At 42.9% G+C, this 24,415-nt stretch overlaps 2 protein-coding genes across 2 annotated transcripts in view; one reads left to right on the forward strand and one right to left on the reverse strand.

Annotated features, from left to right (window-relative positions):
- Positions 1 to 17,518, forward strand: part of T265_03126 (hypothetical protein) — a gene marked incomplete at both ends in the record, with an annotated part of 25,235 nt that extends 7,717 nt beyond the window's left edge. The window contains one exon of the mRNA XM_009167531.1: positions 17,381 to 17,518. Within this exon, the coding sequence (XP_009165795.1) occupies positions 17,381 to 17,518 (138 nt within the window). The remainder of the gene's footprint in view (positions 1 to 17,380) is intronic.
- A 730-nt stretch (positions 17,519 to 18,248) lies between these two features.
- Positions 18,249 to 24,415, reverse strand: part of T265_03127 (hypothetical protein) — a gene marked incomplete at both ends in the record, with an annotated part of 56,995 nt that continues 50,828 nt past the window's right edge. The window contains 2 exons of the mRNA XM_009167532.1: positions 18,249 to 18,484; positions 19,540 to 19,889. Coding sequence (XP_009165796.1) covers position 18,484; positions 19,540 to 19,889 — 351 coding nt within the window. The remainder of the gene's footprint in view (positions 18,485 to 19,539; positions 19,890 to 24,415) is intronic.

Below are 24,415 nucleotides of genomic sequence, written 5' to 3' on the forward strand. Positions count from 1 at the left end.
CTCCAGTTCAACCTATCCGGTAACCACTCCTGTTCACATAGAAACGTAATCATCATCAATGGCAGAAAAAAAATTTTCACTACTAATATTCGCGTGCCTTTAAACCACACATAAGTTAATGTACTAGGGAGGATAACAAAATCGAAGGGGAAATATGGTTTCTAGCTAATCGGAGTGCATAGCTATACACATGCTTATTTATAAAGTTGATTAGAGTAATTTTCTGTCTCGTTCAGATTTGTTTCACTTTTGTGTTGTCCCAAAAAATAAGTGGTACGCCGTGGTATTCGACGGTTTGGCACTTTCGGCGTAAATACGAATGTTGGTTCATTTTTCCCCACTATTATGCTTTGTGGGTTGAAGACCACGATGAAATCACCATAAACATGATGTATCTCAACTAAAAATAAGCTGGAAAGAATTTCAAAAGTGACAGCCAGATTGCCCCAGGTGATATTTTATTGTCACGCGCTGTCATCATCTTGAGGATGTCTTGGATGGGATAGGTGCTTGCATGCAGCGTGATGTGTTCAGTCCCTTTAAGAAAGCCTTTTGAATGTCTTGCGCACCGTGTATCTATGTCTAAAAGGGCCCCCTTACGAAGGGTCACCATTTCAAGGTAGTCTTTTCGTTCGGTTCATTTATTCAGAGATCACTACTGAAGTTTCTCCAGAAATATCACTTCGTGAAAAAACTCGCGTTCCTTCGGTGTCTTTCAGTGGCACTTTCATTCCAGATGTCTAGATACTATCAGAAATTTTCAAGTGACTTGAACGGAATAATAACTAGTAAGTCACGTGAACCTTCTAGCTAATAAGTCGTCACTCAATAGGCCAGTAAACAACTGTCCGATTTGTGTCAATCCTCTGATTGGAGTTATTGGCAATATATCCTATCTAAGCGAGAGATAATCACGCTGCTTATCAGCCGTTCGCGGTCAGTCTGCTAAGCCTTCAAATACTGACTAATCTGGAGATGATAAGTTCGAAACTCCCGTGAGTTTCGTGAGATAAGTGGTGCTGATGATTTTTTATTAGAGATGAAACAGTGCTTCTCAGCTTTTCGATGTAAAGCAGCTTCACTTACAAAGACCCAATAATCCATTATCTTCTTTTCGAAAAGCGTCTTTTTTTACACTTTAGGGAACGGCAGTTCGGTTTTTACTTGGGTCCACTTGCTAACTAGCGTTCTTTTCCTTTTCATTCGCGATCAAGTAGTCAAAATCAACCGGAAGTTTCGGGTTTAAAGTCGTTTGCTGGTCACATCTTTTTCATCGAAAGCATGTTCTTGTAAAGATCGGAGCAGATTCCATACGTCATCAGGTTGACCGCATAAACATGCTAAATACACTCGATCAAATTTCCCCTGCATAAATATTGACTGAGCATTACTCACCTTGTATGTAGTTTTGAAAGTTAAGATTTGACGTTTGAATTGGAATTATGACGCTAAAAAGGATACTTGCTGATAAAGTGGAGTACACAGTAAACTCCTTTGTATCCTTGTGGTTTTTCAAAGTTGAATTGGAATAATGATGCTAAAAAGGATACTTGCTGATAAAGCGGAGTACACAGTCAACTCCTTTGTATCCTTGTGGTTTTTCAAATAGTACTTTGAAATTGGTCATGACCTTTTAACGCTTTTCCCAACATGCCTGCTAAAACATGCTCTTTTTGTTTCAGATTTAAAGGGAATAGTTCATTGTAGTGAGCAATGACCCTGTGCTATTCCGGTTGCCTTGATAGAGTCACGCTTCGTGCTTTAACTTAACAAGGATCGCTTTTCTGTGGTCAGCCTCAAGATTCGCCTTTCAGTATCCTACACGTTTTATGCACATCAGAGGAAAATTGAGCCGCATTTTTTTGTTTTGGCAGCCGCAAACTCAAACGAATATTGAAAAAGGGGCTGGACTTTGGAGTTCTTATAAGTGACAGGTATGAAAAACGAATTAGCCTGTCCTAGAAATTCAGGCAGCTGCGTCTCATGTCCTGGCCGTGGTCTACTGGGCGTTTGTAGAAGAGTTTGACTGCCGAAAACACATTGTTCACAATCAATAAACCAGTCATGTTTTTTTTCTAAAATCATTGCTCATTCCGCTGAAGATAATTCTGGTGACAGTGATTTTATTGAACTTTTAGTCCTGTTTTTAGTTTTCCTGCATACTACACATAGACTGTCGATTAGACTTACTTGAAAAAATGCCGATGGATCTCAAAATTTTACCGTAACAATAGCTAAACCAAAAGGTGTACTTTACCTGTCCTATTTAAATTTTAAAATGTGCGCATTACTCATACCCTCTGTATTTTTTTGCACAGATGATTGAATTTCCGGGTGGTTTAAGGCCAGAAGCCCTCATTCAACAACTTGGGTTGGTTTTGTTCGCTAAAGTACAGTCTTCCGTCGTGCTCGTCAACTAAATTGCTTTTTTGTTGTTTCTGTGGACAGTATTTCAAAAGAACGCCTACCAATGAGTAATATATTGAGTGTTTACAGACAGATCAGTATTGGTGATTAATATATTGAACGGAGTGTTTACAGACAGATCAGTATTGGTGAATGCCTAATGAAAAACATCCATTAACTGACATTTTGTTAAGACGTCCACAAAACTAACGCAGCATGCTCTAAAGCTAAACGTTTCTGCCGACTGCCTTCTTGATCTGTTCCGGACGTTTTCCGACTGGTTGAATACGTGCAAGCTGTGTATCAGTTACTCCCTGTGTTAGCATCTCCAAACCACTCTGTGAAAAAAAACTAGCTTCCAGGCACCAGCTATGGGTTCTAATAACTATCACAATTTATCAGTGATTATATTGCTGTATATCTAGATCATTCTGCACGCCAGTCAGTTAACACTAAAAGATGCTCACAAGTAAGGCAGTCATAAGACCACATCAGTTACATCAGGGCAGGTGATCTGATAATGTCATAGAAATCCTGCATATGAATAACTCACGTTTTGACAGGTCGCGTGCTACTAAAGAATTGCTTTTTCACTACAGAATACCTGAACAGATAATAGAAGAATGCAGGCCATTAAGGCGTCGTCTGTGCGCTATTCTGTCCAGATCGCATGCAAACACACCATCATTTGATACGACTCTCTCAATCTAAGACTAGATGCACTCTAGAAGAGCAGGGAACAAGAGAATACAGCAATGCGACGATCGGTTCAGTCAGTATTTTGATTCGAAAGATAGGCTGAGGGTGGCCTGTGTTTTTGAAGTCAAAGATAGCTCATAGAATGAATGTAATATATTAGTCATGTAAAACTTGCTTGAAGCTCATCTCATATGAAACATCAAACGTTCTACATTTTGTTACACTGTTTTAGGATTTCCATGTTTACCCAACTCTGAAGTTTATGTTTATACACGAATTGTTTGTCTAGATGAAACATGGTGAATCCCTTTGAAGACGAGTGCAGATAGTCTGGAGGAGTTTATACTACCACTCGACTGACTAAACAACACAGAATTACTCAAAACTCATGGGGGAAGAGTTGAAATGAATGACTAGTTTGGGTATCGACTTGTCGAAATATGAGTAGCTCGGGTGTGTTCACTGTTGTTTGATCTGATGGCAGTTGATCTGTTTGTCGAGCTCTGTGAACAGATATGTAACATAACAGTAGCATGGGAGACCTTTGTGCAACACACTTGGTTGGGGCATGGTTTAAGCGACGACCCTGTTGAATGTCTGCCATACAGCAATTCAGTTGTGAATGAATGATCTTCCTAAATTTTGGGTCAAAAAGGACATAAAGTCTAAAGTGGCTGAAGGACTATGTCTATCTGATGAGCCCAAGAGGAACGAGACCTGTTGTGGACTGTTGAAAATTTTTCAGCGCTTGTATAGGTAGTGTTCTCTCCCAAGCCTACTTAAAACCACTTTACGCAAGTGTGTATAAAATATGCAGTGGATCAAAATATGCTACTCTATGCTCACCTCCTAGCATTCTAGCCTCGTCCAAGAATTTAACCTCACTAACCGTGGATTCAAGATTGACTTTGTTGAAAAGCAATACACTGACAATAAGTTGAACAGAAAGACCAAATGCCACCCTAGTAGAAAGTGTTCCTGGCACTATATTGGTAATATCTTGCTTAAAGTCCTCAAAAATCCATCGTTCTGAATCTAACATGATGAGCCTATTTCCTGAATCAAACTTGACTCTAGTTCACGCTTGAACAACTCGTCAAGCATGTCTAAATCCGAACACTTCTTTGTGAGTTCAGAGGTCACACCAGCCTTTAAGCTCCATAACAGTTGATAGGTTTTCAGAAGGTTTCCATCACCTAGATAGAACACTTCATATCGGAGAAAAGCATTTCAGAACTGAAATTTAAGGCACCAACTGTTCAGCAACTTCCGGTAAGAAATGTTGTAAACGAGGACTTTAGGTGAGTTTTGTCCAAGTCTTTTGTTAATGCAATTCTCTTTACAAATTCCCATAGCGTATATATTGAGGTCGTTTTTATTTTGGAAATCGGTACCCTGAACTACTTGCGCATTATGATGTGAGTTCATGGAATTCATTTAGGAAAAGATTATAGCTTCCTTACTAATGGGCATCACTTTCCAAACGATGTGTCTGTCTGTGCACATACACCCCTCTGATTTTCGCATTTACTAAGTTGTAAACGGGGAAACGACACACGAACTAGGGTACAATAGATGTTGACCAAACATCGTTACTCAGGCAACCGGGCTCGCATAGACAGAAGCATGTTGCGCTCAATGCAAAAACCTGTCTAGGATGACAGTTTGGCCCAAAACACAGGCAAATAATGAAAGCTTTGGTCACATTGTAAATATAGTTGATGGTTACTAATGGTGATTGTATATTTCACGGCTATTCATGCACGCTTCCAACTTCTGCATGGCTATTAACTGGGTTTGTGTCAAGTAAAGATGCTGAAGTAGCTTTCTAAGATAGCAAATTTGTGCCTTGGAGATGTATGTCAAACTTCCAGCGATACATATTTTAGTGGACCGCACAGCCAAACTCGTAGAAAAGGACCCCAAGGCTTTGATAGTTGTTTGTGACCAGGGTTACACTTTAAGTCCATGGCCTTTAAGACCCACAGCCTTCTTAAGACGACAATATGATCTTTCATTCTCAGTTTACACACATAACTATGTACCATATTGATGATACGTGATGATAAGCAGTATTTTTCCAACGAGAGTTATGGCTGGCCCGTCAAAATATGATGATTTCTTTAGTGAACAGGTGCATTGGAACTGTCATTGCATGCTTTGAGGAAGGAGCTTCTGAAAATATATTCTACAACATATCGTTAGGAACCTAAAGTGCCACTTGCCGGAAGTTTATGTATGTTTGTGTGGAGTTAATCAAAAACTCTCAAGCTTGTCGAGTGCACTAGCCAATGGACAATGCAGATGGTTCTGATGTTGATGCGTCAGTATCATCTCTTCAGGCATTTAGTTCGAAACCTTCGTATTTAGTTCGACTGTTCCATACGGACTCACAATTCTCGGGGTGCGGAGGCATCTAACATAGTTGTCGTTGCAACAGATGTATCGTGAAGTACCATATGGTTTTGTGTCCCATTTCGGAATTCTTCATAGTGTTTACCCATCATTCCTCCAAATGGAATAATGCCACTAGTTTTATGGAAAAAATACTCGTCCGAAGGCTAAATCGTCACAAGAATCTTTTGGTTAGAAGGTGCTTGTTTTTCAAATGTCAGGTTACGTGATTCGAACGTTTGAAAGCGCTATTGAAAACCTGACCTTTTATTCGTGCAATAAATTTATTCAAGATGCGAAAAGTCGAATGGTTTTTTCATGATTCTGTGGCAAGTATCACGCCATGGGTTCAAGTAATATTTCCACCGAAGCTCAGTACTATGTTAACACTGTTTTGAACTGCCTCAGGGTCTCAGGTCAATTTTTGGCACAATTAGTAACCTCAGCGAGGATTCTTAACTACCCTTTCCAAGCTAGGTCTGTCTTATAGTTAGGCGAAATTCAACCGAATCTCCCTTCAAAACTGTCTTCGGTTGCAAATGAGTACTCCCCGTCATTTACCTTATCATTATCCAGACCATCCTCCATTATCCGTTGCTCGATGCCATCATTGTGTCCGCTGCCAGCACAGATATTCTAGCACCAGAAAGAATTGTTGACTGCGATGAGGTCCATGTCACGCCGGATCATTTTGAGGATTCTGGAAAATGGCCTTGAAAAATTGGTAACACACGCACGGTTCTTGCTTGCGCCTGTCAAATCAAGAATCCACCAATCTTCTGTGAGACATTCACTCTTGAAGGGTTCACCAGACTGCGCCAGTTAGGTTTACAGCGAATACAGAATTATCAGTATTCTGCATTGAAATGATATATAGAGAATGTAAAAATCTGCATTTCTGATGCAATTATTCAGTACTATATGAGGCAGATTCCATCAAGAAACACTGGAGATAACCTAAATCTGTTCACTGTTTACCTGACATCCGAAAAAGTCACTGAGAGAATAAGGGATTGCTTTTGTGGCATGATGAAAATGTTCGAATATTCACCATGAGTAGAAATTAGGGTTAGGCTTTCACAAGAAAGCGTCAGATTTAATCAGCGCACAATTTCAGTTCTTCCAGTGCAATGACAGACAGAATGGGCTAGCCCTTCGTCTGTCAGTGACAACCGGGCTATATCATGAAGCAAGTAGGAACATCTGTACGTCTCACTGATAGCAATAAAATAGCCACCTTAAACCAAGTAATACCGAAAATCAGAGCACGGAGGAATGTTTTGTTAACAGTTTTGGGCTTTAGATCTCTCCTGTCCAGAGCAATGTTGGTCACAGGAGTGATTGAGCACACTCACCTGCTAACCATTTCAGCCCACCGAAACAGCATCATTCACTTACAGACGGCATCATGCTGAGTACAAGTGAATTAGTTCGCCAACCCCATATGGGGTCCAAGTAGTTATACCTGTTTCAAACTTTAGCGAAGAGTGCAGCACACTGAAATAATTGAGTACTTTTCTTTAACTTTGATGCGTGTCACAATTTGTTCAAATCTGACTACTGGTGAGTAGCCAAAATGTCCCCAAATCTTTCAAGACGCTTAATGAGAAGTTGACAGCTTCAAGCCGTGAGCTTGAAAAGTTTTTAGATGAGAATTACAAATCGGAGCTAGTCGGTCCGGATTTGAAGAGTGCTAGCTTTTGAACAGCTGTATTCAATAGTTTTGTCCTTGTATGCTGTATGGCGTGAGATGGGCGAAGGGATAAAGGGACGCCACAAGATGTGTACTTTACCATTGACTCATAGCAGCATCACCTTCTAACTGCTACCTGATACGACATCGCTGCATTTTTCATTTTGGTACCTTGTTCGGTGGCGGTTGAGTATAGCCAGTTTGTTTGCTAGCCTTGAGACCACCTTGCCAACTGAACATAGTCCCCAAAAAACAATAAACAGATAATACCCTTGTTTTAGACTTATTGTAATGCCTTTGACATCACGAAAATTCGGTTCCCTACTTTATAGTTGTACTCGTCGTCAAAATGCAGTATGGTAATCAATGTTACTTGCACCTGTTCCTTACTCTACCCTTCGAACGACGCTCGACTTCATACCTTGGAACCGTTATTTTCTTCTGTTAGTCTGCGTAATTGCCCATTAATCCTTTCGGAAAATGAAGGTGCGAAATATATATTGTCTCTACGGATAGCTGGAATTTTCCAAAGGTTAGGAGATGGGAAATTCCCAAAGGGATATTAGGACTGGCGATTCCGGCACAACGGTGGTCGCTGATTCCAAGCTGTTATGGCTGGACCCAGTTGAGTCCCTCATCAAAGCCACGTCAGTGTGCAGATGCGCCTATTTTTACCAATAGTCTTAGTTCCCTTTTTTCCACTAATTTCGCCGGGTTAGAATGGATGTGCGACATAGTATGCCATCAGTGCTCACATAATGGCGGCTGGGAACCGAAGCGAGTGACATGCCGTTCCATATTGATTATGTGATTGATCGTGCAGTAATCCAACAGTAGTGCTTGAGAGAATATTGACCGTTTAACGACAGGCAGATTTCTAAACGAAGTCTCGTACACTTCTGTGGGAACTCCCAGTGCCATGCGATTTTTGCGTTGTTGTAAGTTCACGGTTCGACATTCACTAAATCGTTTAGTTGATGTGAACCTCCGTCCTTATTTTATTTGTTTTTTTTAATTTGTTTATTTGTTTTATTTGTGACTGTTTTGTCCACCGTAGTCAGAAGCGGCGACCTCCGAATAAACTCCAATTCTACTCACTCCAATGTGTTTCGTCTTTTAGAAGAACCCCTTAAAGGGTCTCATTTAAGACCTAGAGAGCATGCCGTTTCTTCATGTTTCTTTACTGAGGAAAACGACGGTGCGATAATTAGGACGGAAGCTGTTCAGCTTAAGAAGAAATTTCGCCGGTTCAACTGCTGAGCATACGTTACAAGAGCACCGAGGATATAATCAGCTGATTCGCTGCATAAAACCTCAACTGTGACATGAGCTTTAAATTGAAGGAAGGAAAACCCAAGGCACAAGTTATTCGCCAGCTACAAAATTCACGAAGTAAGGTGACGACAAGTCGGTCAATGTGCATCTTCCTGAGTTTCTAACGCAGGTCTCAGGAACTTTACTAGCGACGTTCACAAGTGAATTGTGTGCGAAATGTAGACCGTTTTATTAATGGCGAACGTGTCTGTACCTTGAATCTTACGAACAGCATGCATAGGTAGAGAGAAATGACTTCAAAATAAACTAATCGAAACAGAATAAGCAGAATAAGTTGATAAAGGAAACTACTCACAAGGTTGCTAAATACTCTTCGACAGCCCACGACCGTTTCGCCCTTCTTGGGGCTCATCAGGTAGGCGCAGTCCCCGAGTTTCCGTCAACTTTATGATCTACTTGAACCCAATTTGGTTTTCACGAGAGACTCAACTGAATCGCTCGTCTATGATATTCTACAACTGAATGAATGATTTGAGTTTGCAGATACATTTGATCAAACGGAATGGTGTTGGAGTGACATACACCAAGGTCACTGCATACAGTAACGGACAGTAGAACGGTATGAGAACTGAGTCGTCGGCTTGAAATCCCCCGACAACCCTTGCAACTAACAACTGTAAACTTGAAGGTTTCAAAGAGAGGCGTATGGGGATAATTGGAGAACACAAAAGTTTTCCACCCATATACCAACTTGAATACAAGTATTCGTCTGGGATTTAGGGAGTGCAGTAAGAAAAAAATCAGTCCTTTCCCTCCAGTTCCAAAGCGAAAAATCACAGATCATGCGTGTTCCAACCGACATATGTCGAGTATTTCATTATTTCCATCGCAAGTCTTACTCGGTTTGGGCTTTATTGACGCCAAATGTAAGCATCCTAATTAGACAGTGTGTTTGAGTGTGTTTCCAGTCACTCAGATTCAAAATTTGGATGCATATTCCGTTACGAAAGGTTTTACCTGGCCAGATAGATTCATAGGAATTCAGTTTCAGAGGCAGTAAGACAACCTTACGTCTTCCTTGTGAATGGGGCTTTTGAGCGCTGAGTGAGATAGCTGAACAACATCCACTCATGAGTTATTGACAATTGTCAATTCACTGGACTACTGAACCACAAAGATAGATGCGTTTTTTATTCTTTTTTTTCCATGCAACTAGTTTGTTAGAAAGGTTCTCCACCACCACCATTTTTAAAGGGGTGTGATAAAAATCAAACTGAAATGAATATAGCCGGTGTCACTTGGAGATCTTACTGACACAAACTCACCTGGTGAGCGTAACGGGATAGCTTGAACAGATCGTGTTTGTAACCCACTTGCATATTCATCTCAGGTGGAGTGATTCTTCGACACAGCCTCAAATAAAAAAGACCTACCCATGGAGTCCAAATAAGGTGTTTTTCTTTTCATTCCCTGTTTAAACAAACGCTGTAGCCTCCAGATTAAGCGGTAAAAAAATTCTCTAATTGAAATCTCATCGGTAACACACAGTTGGTCTGCTCCTTTTTTGGATTCATTATTTGAGTATACTTGATGTCTACCACTGAAGTTACTGACAACATTTGCATGACAGTATTTTTGAAGATGTCCATAAGCATTTCGCAGTCCTACTGGTTGTGAAGGCGAAGAGTTTGTAAGTATATATTCATACAGTTTCTCTTTCATGTGAGATGGCCAGAATTCGGGGGTCTACATCTAACTAATGGGCGCTAGACAGGACAAAATCAATAGTAATGGGTTTTTTTTAGTGAGGTTACAGAAATTTCATGCATACAGTCACATGTGAACCAAAAAATACCCGACGGATATCCGTTTCGTTCATATTCACACCACTCTCGTTTGAACGGTCATCCTCCTGTCCTGGCGTAATTATTCCAGAGTTCAAATCCCGGCACGGCTATGCACTATGATATGGATCTGCACTGCTGATGAGCTGTAATGAGAGCGGAATTTGCACAAATCCATCGTGGGTCTTTGGGCATATGGCCATGAAATTGAATAAATATAAGACACCACATCATGCACGCGTGAATCAAATTGTGCCAGTTCAGTTCAGTGCATCAGACGGATCGTACCACGAATTAGCAAATGAATAACCCTGCCTTGATTGTTCCTCTTGTCGTTTTTGCAATTTTTGAGGCTGATCTTTCAGTTGCTTTTTGTGAACGAGTAATCAACCTAGTCCACCGTCTCTGCCTCCTATCCTATTAATTTATCATATTCGCAGAGCCTTCTAAACGAGATTAGAAATAGCTCCTTATTCAATGAAAAAAGAAGTCACTGTTTAGAACAGTCAGTTCACTAGACTTCCACCCTAATAATCAGATTTTACAGTAGTAATGCGAGGCTATAATCTGGGATTCAGACCCGTTGCCAAACTACAGAATTTAGATTAGAACTCAGGACACATTAGATGTTTCTGATGATTATGGTAATGATGTCTGGAAGAACACACACCAACAATGATTCTTGCGTCCTAACTGGCACACGAAAAATCGTGGGCACAATGTCACCCAAAAAGAGCTCTGAACATCGAATTATCTCGGTGGTTTTCAGGGGAAATTTGATTTACGGCAATGCGGAATTCGCCTCAAAAATGTGCCCACCAAAAGGTCAGAGACAGCATCGGCTTGACTGGAAGGAATCCATTTAAATGTAAACGAATTGAGACCCAACACTTCGTCTTTTTTTGCCTTAGTGTTGAGTATTTAACGGTGAAGGTAACGATGGAAGTGGAACAAAAGCCCCAGTTTCCCACGCACTTTCAGTTACCATTCTCTCAAATTCCGGATGTTCTGTTAGACGTAAGCAATCACACTTATTTGTATCAAGTAATTTCCTTGTCATAATATACTGAGCGTTGAGTTTCCAGCACTTCCGAATCACGTGAAACAACGAATTAGCACATAAGTAGTCAGCTGAAGTGACAGATTGAAAAGACTACTCAACTTGCCGGTGAACTCAAGCACGAGTATTTCGGGTATGCAGTACTTTTGATCTGAGATGTCCTAATAAGATAATATATTGAAATAATTTGTGTCACGTGCATGATGTTAAAGGCTGTGTACTGTACGTCTGTCATAAAAAAATATGCCACTGACTGAATAGGAAGTTCGTACTTGGATATCTTAATGACAACGTACCTAGAGGTGTACGATGAGTCTGGCTACACATTTTACTTGCTGGAACATCGATACTAGAGAAAACGGCTGGAGTTAGAATGAGACAAAAAGCCGTCTTTCATCTTAATGTATCGTGTACTCTAAAACCTCTAAACGTGTGCTCTAAACCTCGAAAAACTTGAGAAAACCAGTTCGCTTGCAAATTTTTTACCTTCTAAACCTCATAAGAATCAATCTGGAAGAAGCACATCACTCCTTGTTGAAAATTATTCATGGGAATGGAATGGAATACGGCTAAAAGCATATTCTACAGACTTCATCTTGTTGCTCGTCTTATGGCTCGCCCAAGGGCACACGAGAATCAGCTGAGTAAATTTCAGGCCCACCCTAAAAACGTTGTCAGCATTGGTCGCGCTAAAAAATGCGGACAAATTCACCGCCAGAAGTTGGTCGTGTTCCTTGACCTCCTTTGTAGAATCACCTTTGGTGATAACTACATTATTACAAGTCCTCCGAATAAGGATATTTTTTTCCAAATTTTGCTAATCTATTTCAGGAAGATGCAAAATATTAAAGTCACCAAACCTATAGGGATCCTTTTTGCACAGGGCAGCAAGCCCTGTCATTCGCTAACTTCGAAGTATACGCCCACCCCCCTCATACGGATTTGCATGGTCGATGATATTTGTTCGCCCATGTTAAAGACACCAATTTCGTTAAGAACGGCCAGTTGACACCCATGTTATGAGCTCAGAGTCTTCTATATTGTTAAACACACCAATTTCGTTAAGAACGGCCACTTGATGCCCATGTTATGAGCTCAGAGTCTTCTATATAGGGATCCTGTAACGCGTTATTGTTCCAAACATGTTCTTGGTTAGTCTCCTATTTAAGCCATTCTCTGAAACGCTGTTCCTCCTTACATTGTGACCATGAGACGGTCGCATAAACTAATGCCCAGTTAGACTGAGCCGAAACTCAATCCCCACACATTTAATCAGAAAATTTAACCTGGGACAGTCCAAAATTACATTTTATTCATCGATAACCGAAGAAAAAATCAAACGGAAACCTCAGTTTGCTCCTCACGGGTGAAGTTTGGTGACAAAGAAACAATGTTGGGCAAAAATTATCTCTATGGGTAACAACACGCAAAGTGTCTCTTCATAATAAACTGTGCATATCTGACGGTTCTAAAGGTTACGACCCAATCATCATTGGTGTGTCAATTTAATCGCTGGTAACACAGAGGACCGACTGGAACGGAGAGGAGAACGGTCGTTGAAGCAGAAAATTCTCAAGATCCCCGTCACTGAACGATTGGAGCCTGGGAAACTAATCCATAATGTTTTAACACAACAACAAACGAAGCTCTTTGCTTTGTGGAGGTTTACACTTTAGCAGTAACTAAAATAGGTTTCTTTCAGATCACCTCATCAACCATAAACCGCGTGCCAAGAATACGTTGATTCCAGCTGATACAGTTTCGGCTACCGGAAAATGGGAATGTTGGGAAGATATAGCCTACCGTAGAGATGATGGCACAGCCCGAAATTTGGTATGAATCGGCAAACTACTCATTGAGGGCCATAGCTGTGATACAGCAGTGCTAGTAACTGCTCCATTCGGCCATGTCTGCCATTGCATTAACCTTTGATGAATTGAGTCCCAGAGTTTCTATCCAGAAGCCTAATTTGTCAACTTGACTGAGTTTGATGGCCATCACTTTCATACGCTGTTGCCAGGTCACGTCAAAGTGCTTGAACTCAACACAGGGATGTTTAAAATAGCTCTTTTTGCAGTTGTCCACGCAGGATGCGAGTAGATGTCCTAACGAGATCAACCTATAATACGTGAGTAACTCATCCGTCTTAAGAGATTTCCTTTTTTCCAAAATCATCTGGCATACATTGCCATCCCCTGATCTTGCCAATACTTTTGAGACTTCGGCGATCAAGCACCAAGCAACACAGTAAGGGAAAGCAAGCTCTCTGTAGCAGCCGCCAATCGCCAACTTTAATAGAGAGTACGGATACTGAAAACTGAATGTGGATCCATGCTTCCGAAATTAGTGAAGAATTATTTTAGTCTGCTTTAGTGAGCGGTAATATAGACACGGAAAACTGCTTAATGGCTTGGCAGATGGAATGATCGCAGTGCACCAGTGTGGAGTGGATGGATGTGAGGACCGGCCAGAGAAGTGCTGCAACGGCGGATGATTATTCCCAGAACAAAGCACGGGGTTTGTTTGAGATACCCACCTTCGAATTAAAAGGCAGTGGGGGAATATAGAGTGTTACACCGCTGATCACTTTCGACTTTTAGGCTCGAGATAGGTCAGCAAGAAAAAAAAGAAAAGAAAGCGTTCAGCTGTAGCACACTTTCGGTGCCCAGCTGCCATGCCACCCGAAGGAAGCTCAAGGGCTGGGATACTGCCAGGTCGCCCAAGCCTAAACAGGGAATAGATCAGCAGTTAAGGTCGATATTTCAAACCCAACCTCGGTATCTTGACTGCTCCTGCCTAGGCTTGGGCAACCTGACAACATTCCGACCCTTGTGTTTCCTTCGGGTAGCGCAGCAGCTATGCGCCGAAAAGGTGTTACAGTTGGATCGGTATTACCTATTATTACTCAGCAGAGAACTACTTCCAGCTCATGTGGTTTCCTCAACTTCGTTTTTCAATCACGCTCCTCCTGCTGAGATCTGCTGATCTAGTCCACTTTGGTGATCACATCATGTTAAGCAATGGCCTTGTGAGTACTAATGATTTCAGTTCATATACCCTATCGGAGTCGTCCACACTCGACCATAACAACTGTGATGCAACAAAGCGATCACGCGATAGCCAAGTGACTGGATTATGACTCAGACCCGACCATTTTCATCGCAGGTTCCGTTTCAAGTTGACTAAACAAAGTTGACCCGAAAACACCAGAGTAATCTATATTTCAAGAAAAGTCATAAATAGCCGAAGGAAGGATGATATTAGCACTACATCCTTCTGTCAGAAGATTCTCATACAGACTTGAAACTCAAACTACATTTCAAACCGTTGCAATAAATACAACTCCATGAAATAAATTGGGTTTGTGATTTTGCTGGTGTGCCATTTCGTGTGTTGAGTTATTCATGCCGTTCTTTAGTTGCTGCAAGTTTAAGCTATTTTCCTAGCCGTAAAATGGAGTCTGCAGCCAGAGGTGAAGACCCAGTTCAACGGTGGACACAGAATGACTAGATCGGGCCTCATGCGCAATGTTATCACATGAAACGGTGGGTTTCTCTAAGAGGTCATTCATGTGTCGCTCAACGGAAATGTCATAAAATTCTTGTGAACCTAGGTATCGCTCAGCATTTTTTTCGAAAACATGTCATGCTGGGATGGAACTGTTTCGCTCTGCTCGGCCTGTTGACTCCAGAGTGGATTTTTACTGTCAGGTCTCTGATCCAGGATATAGCTACTGATGAGCATGCAAAAGTGGTCGAATGTTTAATGTCTACAGAGACCACTAATCTCGAAGCCACGCGGACGGGAACAAGCCGTTCCGTTTCAAAAGGTATGGAAATCAGTGACTAGCACAAACGACGATGACAGTCTTCAAACCACCATCCATGCAGGGCATGAACGCGCGTGGAAACAAGCTCACTGAGGCCTGAATGACACTGGCAAAGCTCTGTACATCCATTTCATCTCTTTACGAAAACAAGCGACTAGCTAATTATCCCCCGAAATATGCTGTGGCTGAATATAACAGATTGTTAATCCCAGCCAATAATAAAGCTAAAGCGATGCAAACACTGTATAATGAGAAAAACGAAAACAGTGCAAGTTTCTGTGATTCCGCGGTCATCAATCTATGTCATGCTGATTAGCTTTCTGGAATCCTTCGTCACTGAAAGTGCGTTACCCGTCAAGGCACCAGCAGTCGCACAAATGTCAACTTATCTACCATTGTCGCTGAAATTTTGGAAGCTGTACTCTTCTCTGTGAATAAGATCACAGGATTCTTGTTTGCAACCACCAGTAGTACACGCCTAAACCTCGGAACATTCCAACCCTTAAACATCCGTGCAGGAAGTGGAGCAATTTACCACTCTACCAAGTTGATTGATTATCGTACATTTGGAGCAGAGAGAGCGCCACTCCCCTGTTAAATCAGGTAATTCAGACACGTGCCATTGTCTTCAAATAATGAGAGATCCATATAACCTTCGCGTCTGTCAGTTTCTTCTTGTGATCCACCAAAAAGCGTACCACTCACAAATTCTTTTAAGGATTCAACAGACATGCGGTGCTTTCAAACTTCACAGCGTAAGTTGGGCTCACTACTGGAGTGACTCTTCAAACTGAATACCTAAAACACCTCTATAACGATCCTTTGCAGTTCCGCCATGTCAGTTACTCCTTACGCGTAGCACCGATGAGACGCCATCGAAATATCCGTCCGAAAGACACCCTGATTTTCGCTATTTCCAAGCTCATCTCCCCACTATCTGTCAAGCATCCCTAATCTGTTCAGAAAAGGTGGACGACCACACAGATGGACCTTCAAGTGGAAAGTTCCTTGGAAGGGAGGAACTGAATACATTGAATGACATGGACCCCATACTTGTAGCAGTGGCGACTTATCCCATCTGAGTGTAAGTCCAACTCATCCCGCATGCACTGGAATGGTGCCGTAGGAGCTAAAAGATTTTAGTCGAGATACTTGGTTGGGTAGCTGTTCTGGGAATTAGGAATTTCTGTAGCCTCCAAAACCAAACAAAGCTGCCCTATTTCTGTGGCATACTCGTTATTCCATTACCGGTCGGTTTCACACCGCACTAAATATTAATACTACCTTGGCTTTCGTGCTGGCAAACTACTGAAAGAAAGCACAACAGTGAACCACATGCCCATCTAATAAATCTGCTATGTTTGATGACTACACTGGCCTCCTGTTCTAGGCGAACAATAAATCAATTATCATCAGAAAGGGAAACAACAATATCAACCCTGGTGTTTCACTGCCGCACAAATGCTCACCCAATTATGGGTCAGACAAATATCAAAATGATCTCAATCTCGATCTGAGACCGCAGCTCAGCGACTAATTTCCGACAGCTTATTACTTTCAGTGTAAATCCCAGGAAGAATGTGCCCTTCCACTGAACCTGAGCACCTAGCTCGACCGGGAAACTGCGCCTTATTGAGGGCATCACAACAGACCAGCTCTACATTGAAACGCTGTCACCAAATTGTGATAGTCTGCTAATAATGAGCTATACCACAGAATATCAGACTGTTTCGTAGCTGGTTCTCTGGCGGACACAAACATCCGTCGAGCAGCAACATGTCTGACCTGGATGACACGAAAAAGTGCAGTGAAGTCGCTAATAGAACAATTCAAAATGACTGTCGAAACGTTGGGAGCTCATCTGTCTCACTCAATTGGGTTTGCGGTTACAATTGCTACCCGCCTCGAAACACATTGCACATTATATCGTCCGAAAACGGTAATTTTATACTGGTTATACTTTTGTCTGCTCACTCTCTGAATCACACGTCATGCAAGACAAAGATGGGATGATTCGCGTGTGCCCGCAACGTTGTTCGTCGGCGTATGGTTGGATAATTAGCTTGGACCAGTTTTTGCAAGTTACACTGCTCTTGAACCTGGCAAAATATCTGCTTTTTGCGAGATGTCTGCAAAATAAGTGGTTGCCGTGCTTGTTTCACTGTGCATTCCTCATCTAGATATCCGTTGATGAGCTATTCTTCAAAAGGGGTTGCTTCCAAGCTATTAATGACATGGAGGCAAGCCTGTGTACCTACAGGAAAACAGGAGCAGATGGTAATGGCGACCATGCACCACGAAATTGGAACACTCAGTAAATATATTCAGTGATGGACAAAACTCCGGAAACTGAAACTTCAGCGATTCAGACAAGAAGAACATACCAGCGAAAGGATGAACACCATTCACTGGGAAGTTACTTATTAACGAACATGAACTAAGTAGCTGCAAGCCATAAGACGCGAAATTAGACGTTTCATCCACACAGGTTCCGAAAGTGAGGATTCCCAAGCGCTCTCTTGAATTTTCCTGTCCATTCTGTGAATATTGAACAATAACGAACAAACACTGCAAAAAAGGCTTCATAATTTCCCTACCGATCTTCACCTTTCATCAGAAGCAAGAAAAGTTCGGACAACAGCCAGTCGCTACTCGCATGCTTCATCAGTAGTGTGCACCGTCATTCTAGGAATTCCATATATGTAAGCTCCGTTCGTACCGATTTCCGGAATCTCCAGAAATATAGCGTTGACCCTCAACGGGGCATTGTTGATTCGTCATGAAATCTGTTTACCGGAAACCCTACTTGTATTGTCATGTATTGAGTGTTTGTGTCTGATAATCTATAAGGAGCTTTGGGAAGTCTATCCAAAATTAGACTGCTACCGTACCATGAGAGTACGACGCTGTGACCAATCTGAATTTGGGTGAGTTCATTAACTGCACTTATTGGGGGGTAGTCCCGGATTCAGAGGGGCACTTCTGGCGAAATGCATAAAGTTGTCCCATAAACTGTCACAAAAGTCGTGCGTGTTCCCAATAATTAATCGACTACTAGAAGAAAAACAAAATCAGAAAGGTTAAAAATCACGTGAAGCATGGTTGCCCAGAATTAAAAAATGGCAAAATACAAACGGAATAGTCCGAAGGAATGAAGATAAGTAAAGTCTCTTTGAAAAACATTTTTGGAAGAACCATTCTGAATACAAGTAACAGAGAAATGTGAAAAGGTTTGGCACGCAACAGTGTGCAAAAAATTGAGCTTAACTGAACGTTGACGTGGTCTGCAAAAGAGGAAGATAAAACAACTGGGTTAACATAGTAGAGAGCGTTATCAATCACAAGTACCCAGTTGTGATGGTAGGCTGTCGAAATAAGGGAAAATGTATCAACCAAACATTAAACGGGGGCGACACGGATGTGGTTAGAGCACGAATTTACTGACCGGAAGGTTCATGGTTCGGGCCCGGCCTCTGCATCCCGACTCTCTTTATCTAAACTTGGACAACCTGGCAGTATCCCAGCCCTCGTGCATCCTTCAGGTGGAATGACAGCTAGGCACCGAAAGGGTGCTACAGCTGAATGATTTATTCTTTATTTTTATTTTTTACAACATGGTAGGAATGACAAAGTAACTGGTAGAGAGCTGGTGGGCCGACCAGAAACCTCCCAAACACGATGAGATTCCCTCACCGTAGTCCTGACACCGCAAGCCAAAGCAACACGGTCAGGGGCCACAGAGGGCGAAAGTTGATTTATTCCCACAGCTGCTTGTATATGAAGCGGATCAGTTCATATCAGATGCGTGTTAACTGGGAACTTACAGAGTAGGGAGAGACCAATTTCAGGAGATAAACGAGGAATTAGAGAACCCTATGGGAACTAAATATTGCCCGTGAATGAAGGTTACCCGGTTGGTGGTGGTTGGTAAAACCAAACTATTAGATAAGCGATCAGCAATAAATAGGAAAGGTGCCTGACACAATGACAGAGAACACGCAACACAAGCCAACAGGGATAATTCGCATTTTGATGGAGGTTACGTTCGACCGACACTTTTTACGCACCATAATTTCATTGATAAGAGAGCGCACGGCGAAAGATCTTTCTGATAAAACCTTTCCGAAAGCGTTAGTTCATCTTATGTGGCAAGCTCCGAACCGCCGCCGACAACGTGAGCAGTAAGAGATAGAATTCTGAAGTAGAAACATCAATCTAAAGGCGTACCCACTACGGCGACTATCACTGAACAACCTACCTGGGAATACCAACGCTGTCGCGTTTGAAACACCTATTACCCAATACAATCGCAAAATTCTCTTGACGAATGGTTACTTACCAATAAAAAGGAGGTTGGCCTGGCATTCCGGGAGTGTTGCCATAAGGCCGAATCTGTCCAGGCATTCCACCAGGCGGGTATGGATTGCCGGGCATCATTGGCGCCATACCTGGCGCTACACCTGACTGACTGTAAGGCATTGAACCCGGCTGACCATAAGGAATTGAACCCGGCTGACCATACGGCATCGAGCCCTGACCTGGCATCATCCCTCCGTGATATTGTGTCGGATTCGCCGGCATCATTCCAGGTTGTTGATACGACACCCCGGCAGTAGGATAATTCGGCTTCGATCCTGGTTGACCACACATCACACCTCCACCGTAACTGCCGGAAGTCATTCCATGATGCTGGAAAATTCAGGCGCAGACACAAATAACGGCGTAAGATGTAGACAGGGTTGTGTGCATGTTACCCATGGGAAACACTGATCAGTCGTTTGATTGGATAACCCACGTTGCACAATTTCACCACAGAGAACGACTTAAATATAACAGCAACACTGACCGAACCCAGCCCTGAACACAAGGCATAAACCAGAGTAAAACTGAACAGTTTGTAGAGATAATTAAACCAGTCGTAAGTACCAAGTAAACCAATAATGAACTGATCGGATGACAGAACTAACTGACCATGATACAAGTCATTGCACGCAATAAGAATCCAGGTGCCCGCATAACAGGTGACAATTCATAAAGTTCACTTGAATTTCGACTAATTAACGATGGAGTGAAGATTTGTGAGATGTCAAACTGAAAGAAGTAACAAACTGTACGTGCGTGCAGGCATGCAGAGGTTCCTCCACCAGAATTTACGGATGCGTTAATCGTGTCACCCGGTAAGGAAAAAGGGAAACAAGAATTCGCCTAACAACTAGGATTATGAAAGCAGCTTGTTGGCACGGGTGACCGAGTCTCCTGAGTGTCGAGCTGTCGGATCACGCCCCTCAAGAACAACGTGGTTCCTGCCGCATGAAAGAATTGGTGTTTGCTGTACGGTGATTTCACAAGCGCTTCCAACCGGTACAAGCTCTCTTCGTAGACTATACCGGAGCTTTGGGCTCCACCAGTCGAGAAGTACTGTGGATGGTTCTTTCTAAATGAGTGTCTAACAAAACCTGCGAACCTCATCAGAAGCTTTGGTGACCGAATGAAAGCAAGTGTACAGAAGGAACCCTTCATCAGGACAGAAAGGCTTTAATCCCCACTCTCTTCACTCGATATATAATAATCGTCGTGAAAGTAGCCTTCGTGAGCGATTATGCTTGTGTGTAGTTCGACTATCCNTTCGGTGAGCGATTTGCTTGTGTGTAGTTCGACTATCCGCTCAACGAATACCCTTTCGATATTTGACGCTATTGGACATTTCGATCCGAATAGTCTGATCCACCAGACTAAGGTGTGCATTCTCAGATTTGTGGACGAATAGCTACTATTAGAACGTACACACGGCGCCTAGCTAAGGAGCCGGCGGGTGTTGCTAAGTATATATATATATATATGGTTGGAACTTCGTTCCACCAAGGCTTTACCGTACCAGGAATACTAATTGAGAGGAAGAGCAAGAAATTTCAGTACCACAAGCAGTCATAATGTGAGGGAGTTTGGATGTAAGGTCGTGGTGCTCGCTGCGACAGCACTGTGCGGATAGTACGATACTTCCACTGAACAATCATTCCCACAGTTGGAGATTCAAGGAAGCTCCCTTTCGCTGAGAAAAGATAGATTAAAAGGTCGGCCATAAAACCGCACAAGCTGATCATCCAACTGTCGACTGTAATTGCTGGCGCATCACTTAATGTGGTCAAAATTCCCTTAAAAACCAAGATTGCGGCCCTAGAAGCAGCAGCATTAAGAGAAAGACAACCATAGCATGGGTCCTTGGGCTAAGCCGAAATTCCATCGCCAGACGAGTCAGATTCTCGGTTCATTGTCTTACATAAAACTGCCCCAAGAAGACGAGATTGGAGGTTGGGTCAGGAGAAACCTAAAGGTACCGAAGAACTGCACTCGTCAGCAAACAAAGAGAAACGACACGCCAACTTCGAGTCGGAACGTAGAACGTCAAAGCCATTCGCGACCCAAAAGACATGCAGCCCTTGTAACCATAGAGCTGAAACACTACCGCATCTTTATAGCTGTTTTCGGTGAAACTCGGTTGGCTCATCAAGAAAGATTGCAGGAAGTTGTATGCATAGTCTGCTGGTTTGAAACTTGACAAGACAATCGGTGGGAACACAGAGTAGGGTTTGCAGCGGCCGATCAAATGGATGGATGGATGGGTACTGGATTATCCGGAATGCATCAATGCAAGGATAATGGCTATCTGGATTCGGCCATCCAGAGGAACTTGACACTTTGTCTCACTCAAAAGCCGAAGAAGAATTCTACCAGCAGCTGTTAACTGTCAGCCGTCGACCTATTTCTCATAGGTGATCTCAATACCCGAAGAAGTCGTGACAAACAGACATGGAAAGAGAAAATCGTGCCACTCAAAATTGGAGACATAAATGCAAACGGTCAATGATTACCAACGACGCGTACGAGTAAGGAACTCGCGATCACTAGTATGTGGTCCATTACTGGAAAAGCGCTCATCACGACATAAGTGCACTCAGGAAGTGGACAGGAGTATTGTTGGATTACGTAATTGCCCGAAAAGCGGATGTCACAGATGTACCCGTAAAATAGGTGTTAGGCGGTGCCGATTGCAACATGAGGTTCAGCCTCCGACCGTCTCTGGAGCAACCACCTCGCCGGGATTGTCAAAAACTCAAAATCAAGCGTATTTTGGATCAGTCGGCATTACAGAATCTTCGAGGCTGTCTGTGACAGAGTGTGAAGTTCAAGGACACCACAAACGTTGGATGAACAGTGAAGAAAAAATGGACCAAGAGAAAGGGATATGCCACAATGGCTGCGATTAAAACCACTGGATTCAGAAAAGCGTCAACACTGGTTTTGTGAAAATGGTGTATTAAATCCCTCTTGTTTAATGAGAAGACAATGGCCTGGCCTTTACAAAGTCGCTCCAGTAACCGTTTCTTGTTTAATGAGAAGACAATGGCCTTTACAAAGTCGCTCCAGTAACCGTTAGATTTACTAGCGCCAACGGAGCTTTGCAAATGAGATAGCCAAGCATTCGAAGTATCTATACAAACTGGTGTTCCAATCGTATACAGACCGAACTCGTTGGAACACTGAAAGAAACATATGGACCAACAGAAGAGTGTCGCCAAGATAGTTACCCCTTTGGTTCGAGGTAGCTCACGGCGAAGACGAAGCCGCGTGACTTGTTTCGGATGACCGCGCTTCACTTGCACACATTTGGAAGCGGGATTTCAGCGTTTTGATTACATTAGCGCTTCTACAACACGCTCTTTATAACAACAGATCCCGTGTTCAAATTAATGGCTCCGGCATGGCGTGCAGAGATTACCACCATGGCAGCACCCTGACCACAGAATCGAAATTAATACTGAACTACATGCACGGGTTCCCAAGGCAAGTACTGCCTCCGGCCGTTCATATAAACGATTATGGAGCAACCGCAACCTGCGTGTTGATGCTAAGGCCGCCGTTAACCGAGCTACCGTACTTTCTCCACTATACCAACGGCATATTCGAGCCTTTGGCAAAATTTACCTAAACACCTGTGCAAGAAAATCCGATCTTATTGGTCAGGTAAAATTCGAGCGCTACAGTTCTCAGATGGGCCCAGATCAACAGAATCGAGTGCGTCTTGATACACCTCCAGTTGCGCTGGACGGGATACGTAAAAATAATATTCCACAGCGAGCTGTTGACGGCCAGCTGAAGAATGACGTCCAGACCTTTGAGGGGACAGAATTCCGCCGGTGCTCAGGTAAATTTGAAAACTGTAATCCTGGTTTCAGATTTTTGGAACATTTGGCAGTTGACAAAGCAGCCTGAAGAACTGCCGTTTGCACAAGCTTAAGAGATTCGAAGGATCATCATCACCATCATCGATAGTATGACATCAGTGTTCAACAATGATGCTTCGCGATCATAGCTTGAGGCATAATGTGTCACAATACTCGAACCCAAAGGTGCTATTTAAAAAGTTCGTATAATGACCAGCATAACTTGCCGTTCCGTATAGTCGATGAGGACAAGACTCGCCGGTTGCCAACACACACTCCAAGCCACCACGGAAGCACGGTCAAACACCTATGTTCGAATCTCCCAATGCTACCCAGTCGTTCAGCTGTAGCACCATTTCGGTGCCTAGCTACCACGCCACCCGAAGGCTGCACGAGGGCTGGGATACTGCCAGGATGCCCAAGCCTAGACAGAGGAAGTCGAGAGGCAGAGGTCGACTGCAAACCACGGACCTTCCGGTCAGTAAATTCGCGCTCTGACCCCTTGGGCCATCTCGCCCCATCTACCCAGCATTTGCCAAAGGGTAGTTTGCTGCGATTTCTAGTTATCATATGCCAACGCTGTCGTCATACTACAAGATGATAGCACCAGTAGCATTCCGGTTACTGACTCGCGGTATGACCACCGATCCCCCACAAATACCTTTCTGGACACCCTCCAGAGGGCACCGTTATAGTAATTTATCCAAGGAAATGCGGGTCCCACCGAAATCTGGAGGAATTGGATTAAGCAAGGAATTTGGGGTGAATGAACTAGCACTGGTGGTCATCATGCCCTTTTACTTAGGCCGACAGATGGATATCCACAGGCCTCCGGCATTCATCCGCTTATATCAGCGTTTATATTGACACAACAGGCTTGCATGTAGTGCCGCGTTCGCCTTCGCGTCAAATGCCTGTGGCTTGTCTGCTGTGCGTAGATGCACAGTAGATCAACCGCTGTTGACGGGCAGGTGCCAGCTAACGAGTATATAT

Source organism: Opisthorchis viverrini (assembly GCF_000715545.1).
Source record: "Opisthorchis viverrini unplaced genomic scaffold opera_v5_42, whole genome shotgun sequence".
NCBI lineage: Eukaryota > Metazoa > Platyhelminthes > Trematoda > Opisthorchiida > Opisthorchiidae > Opisthorchis > Opisthorchis viverrini.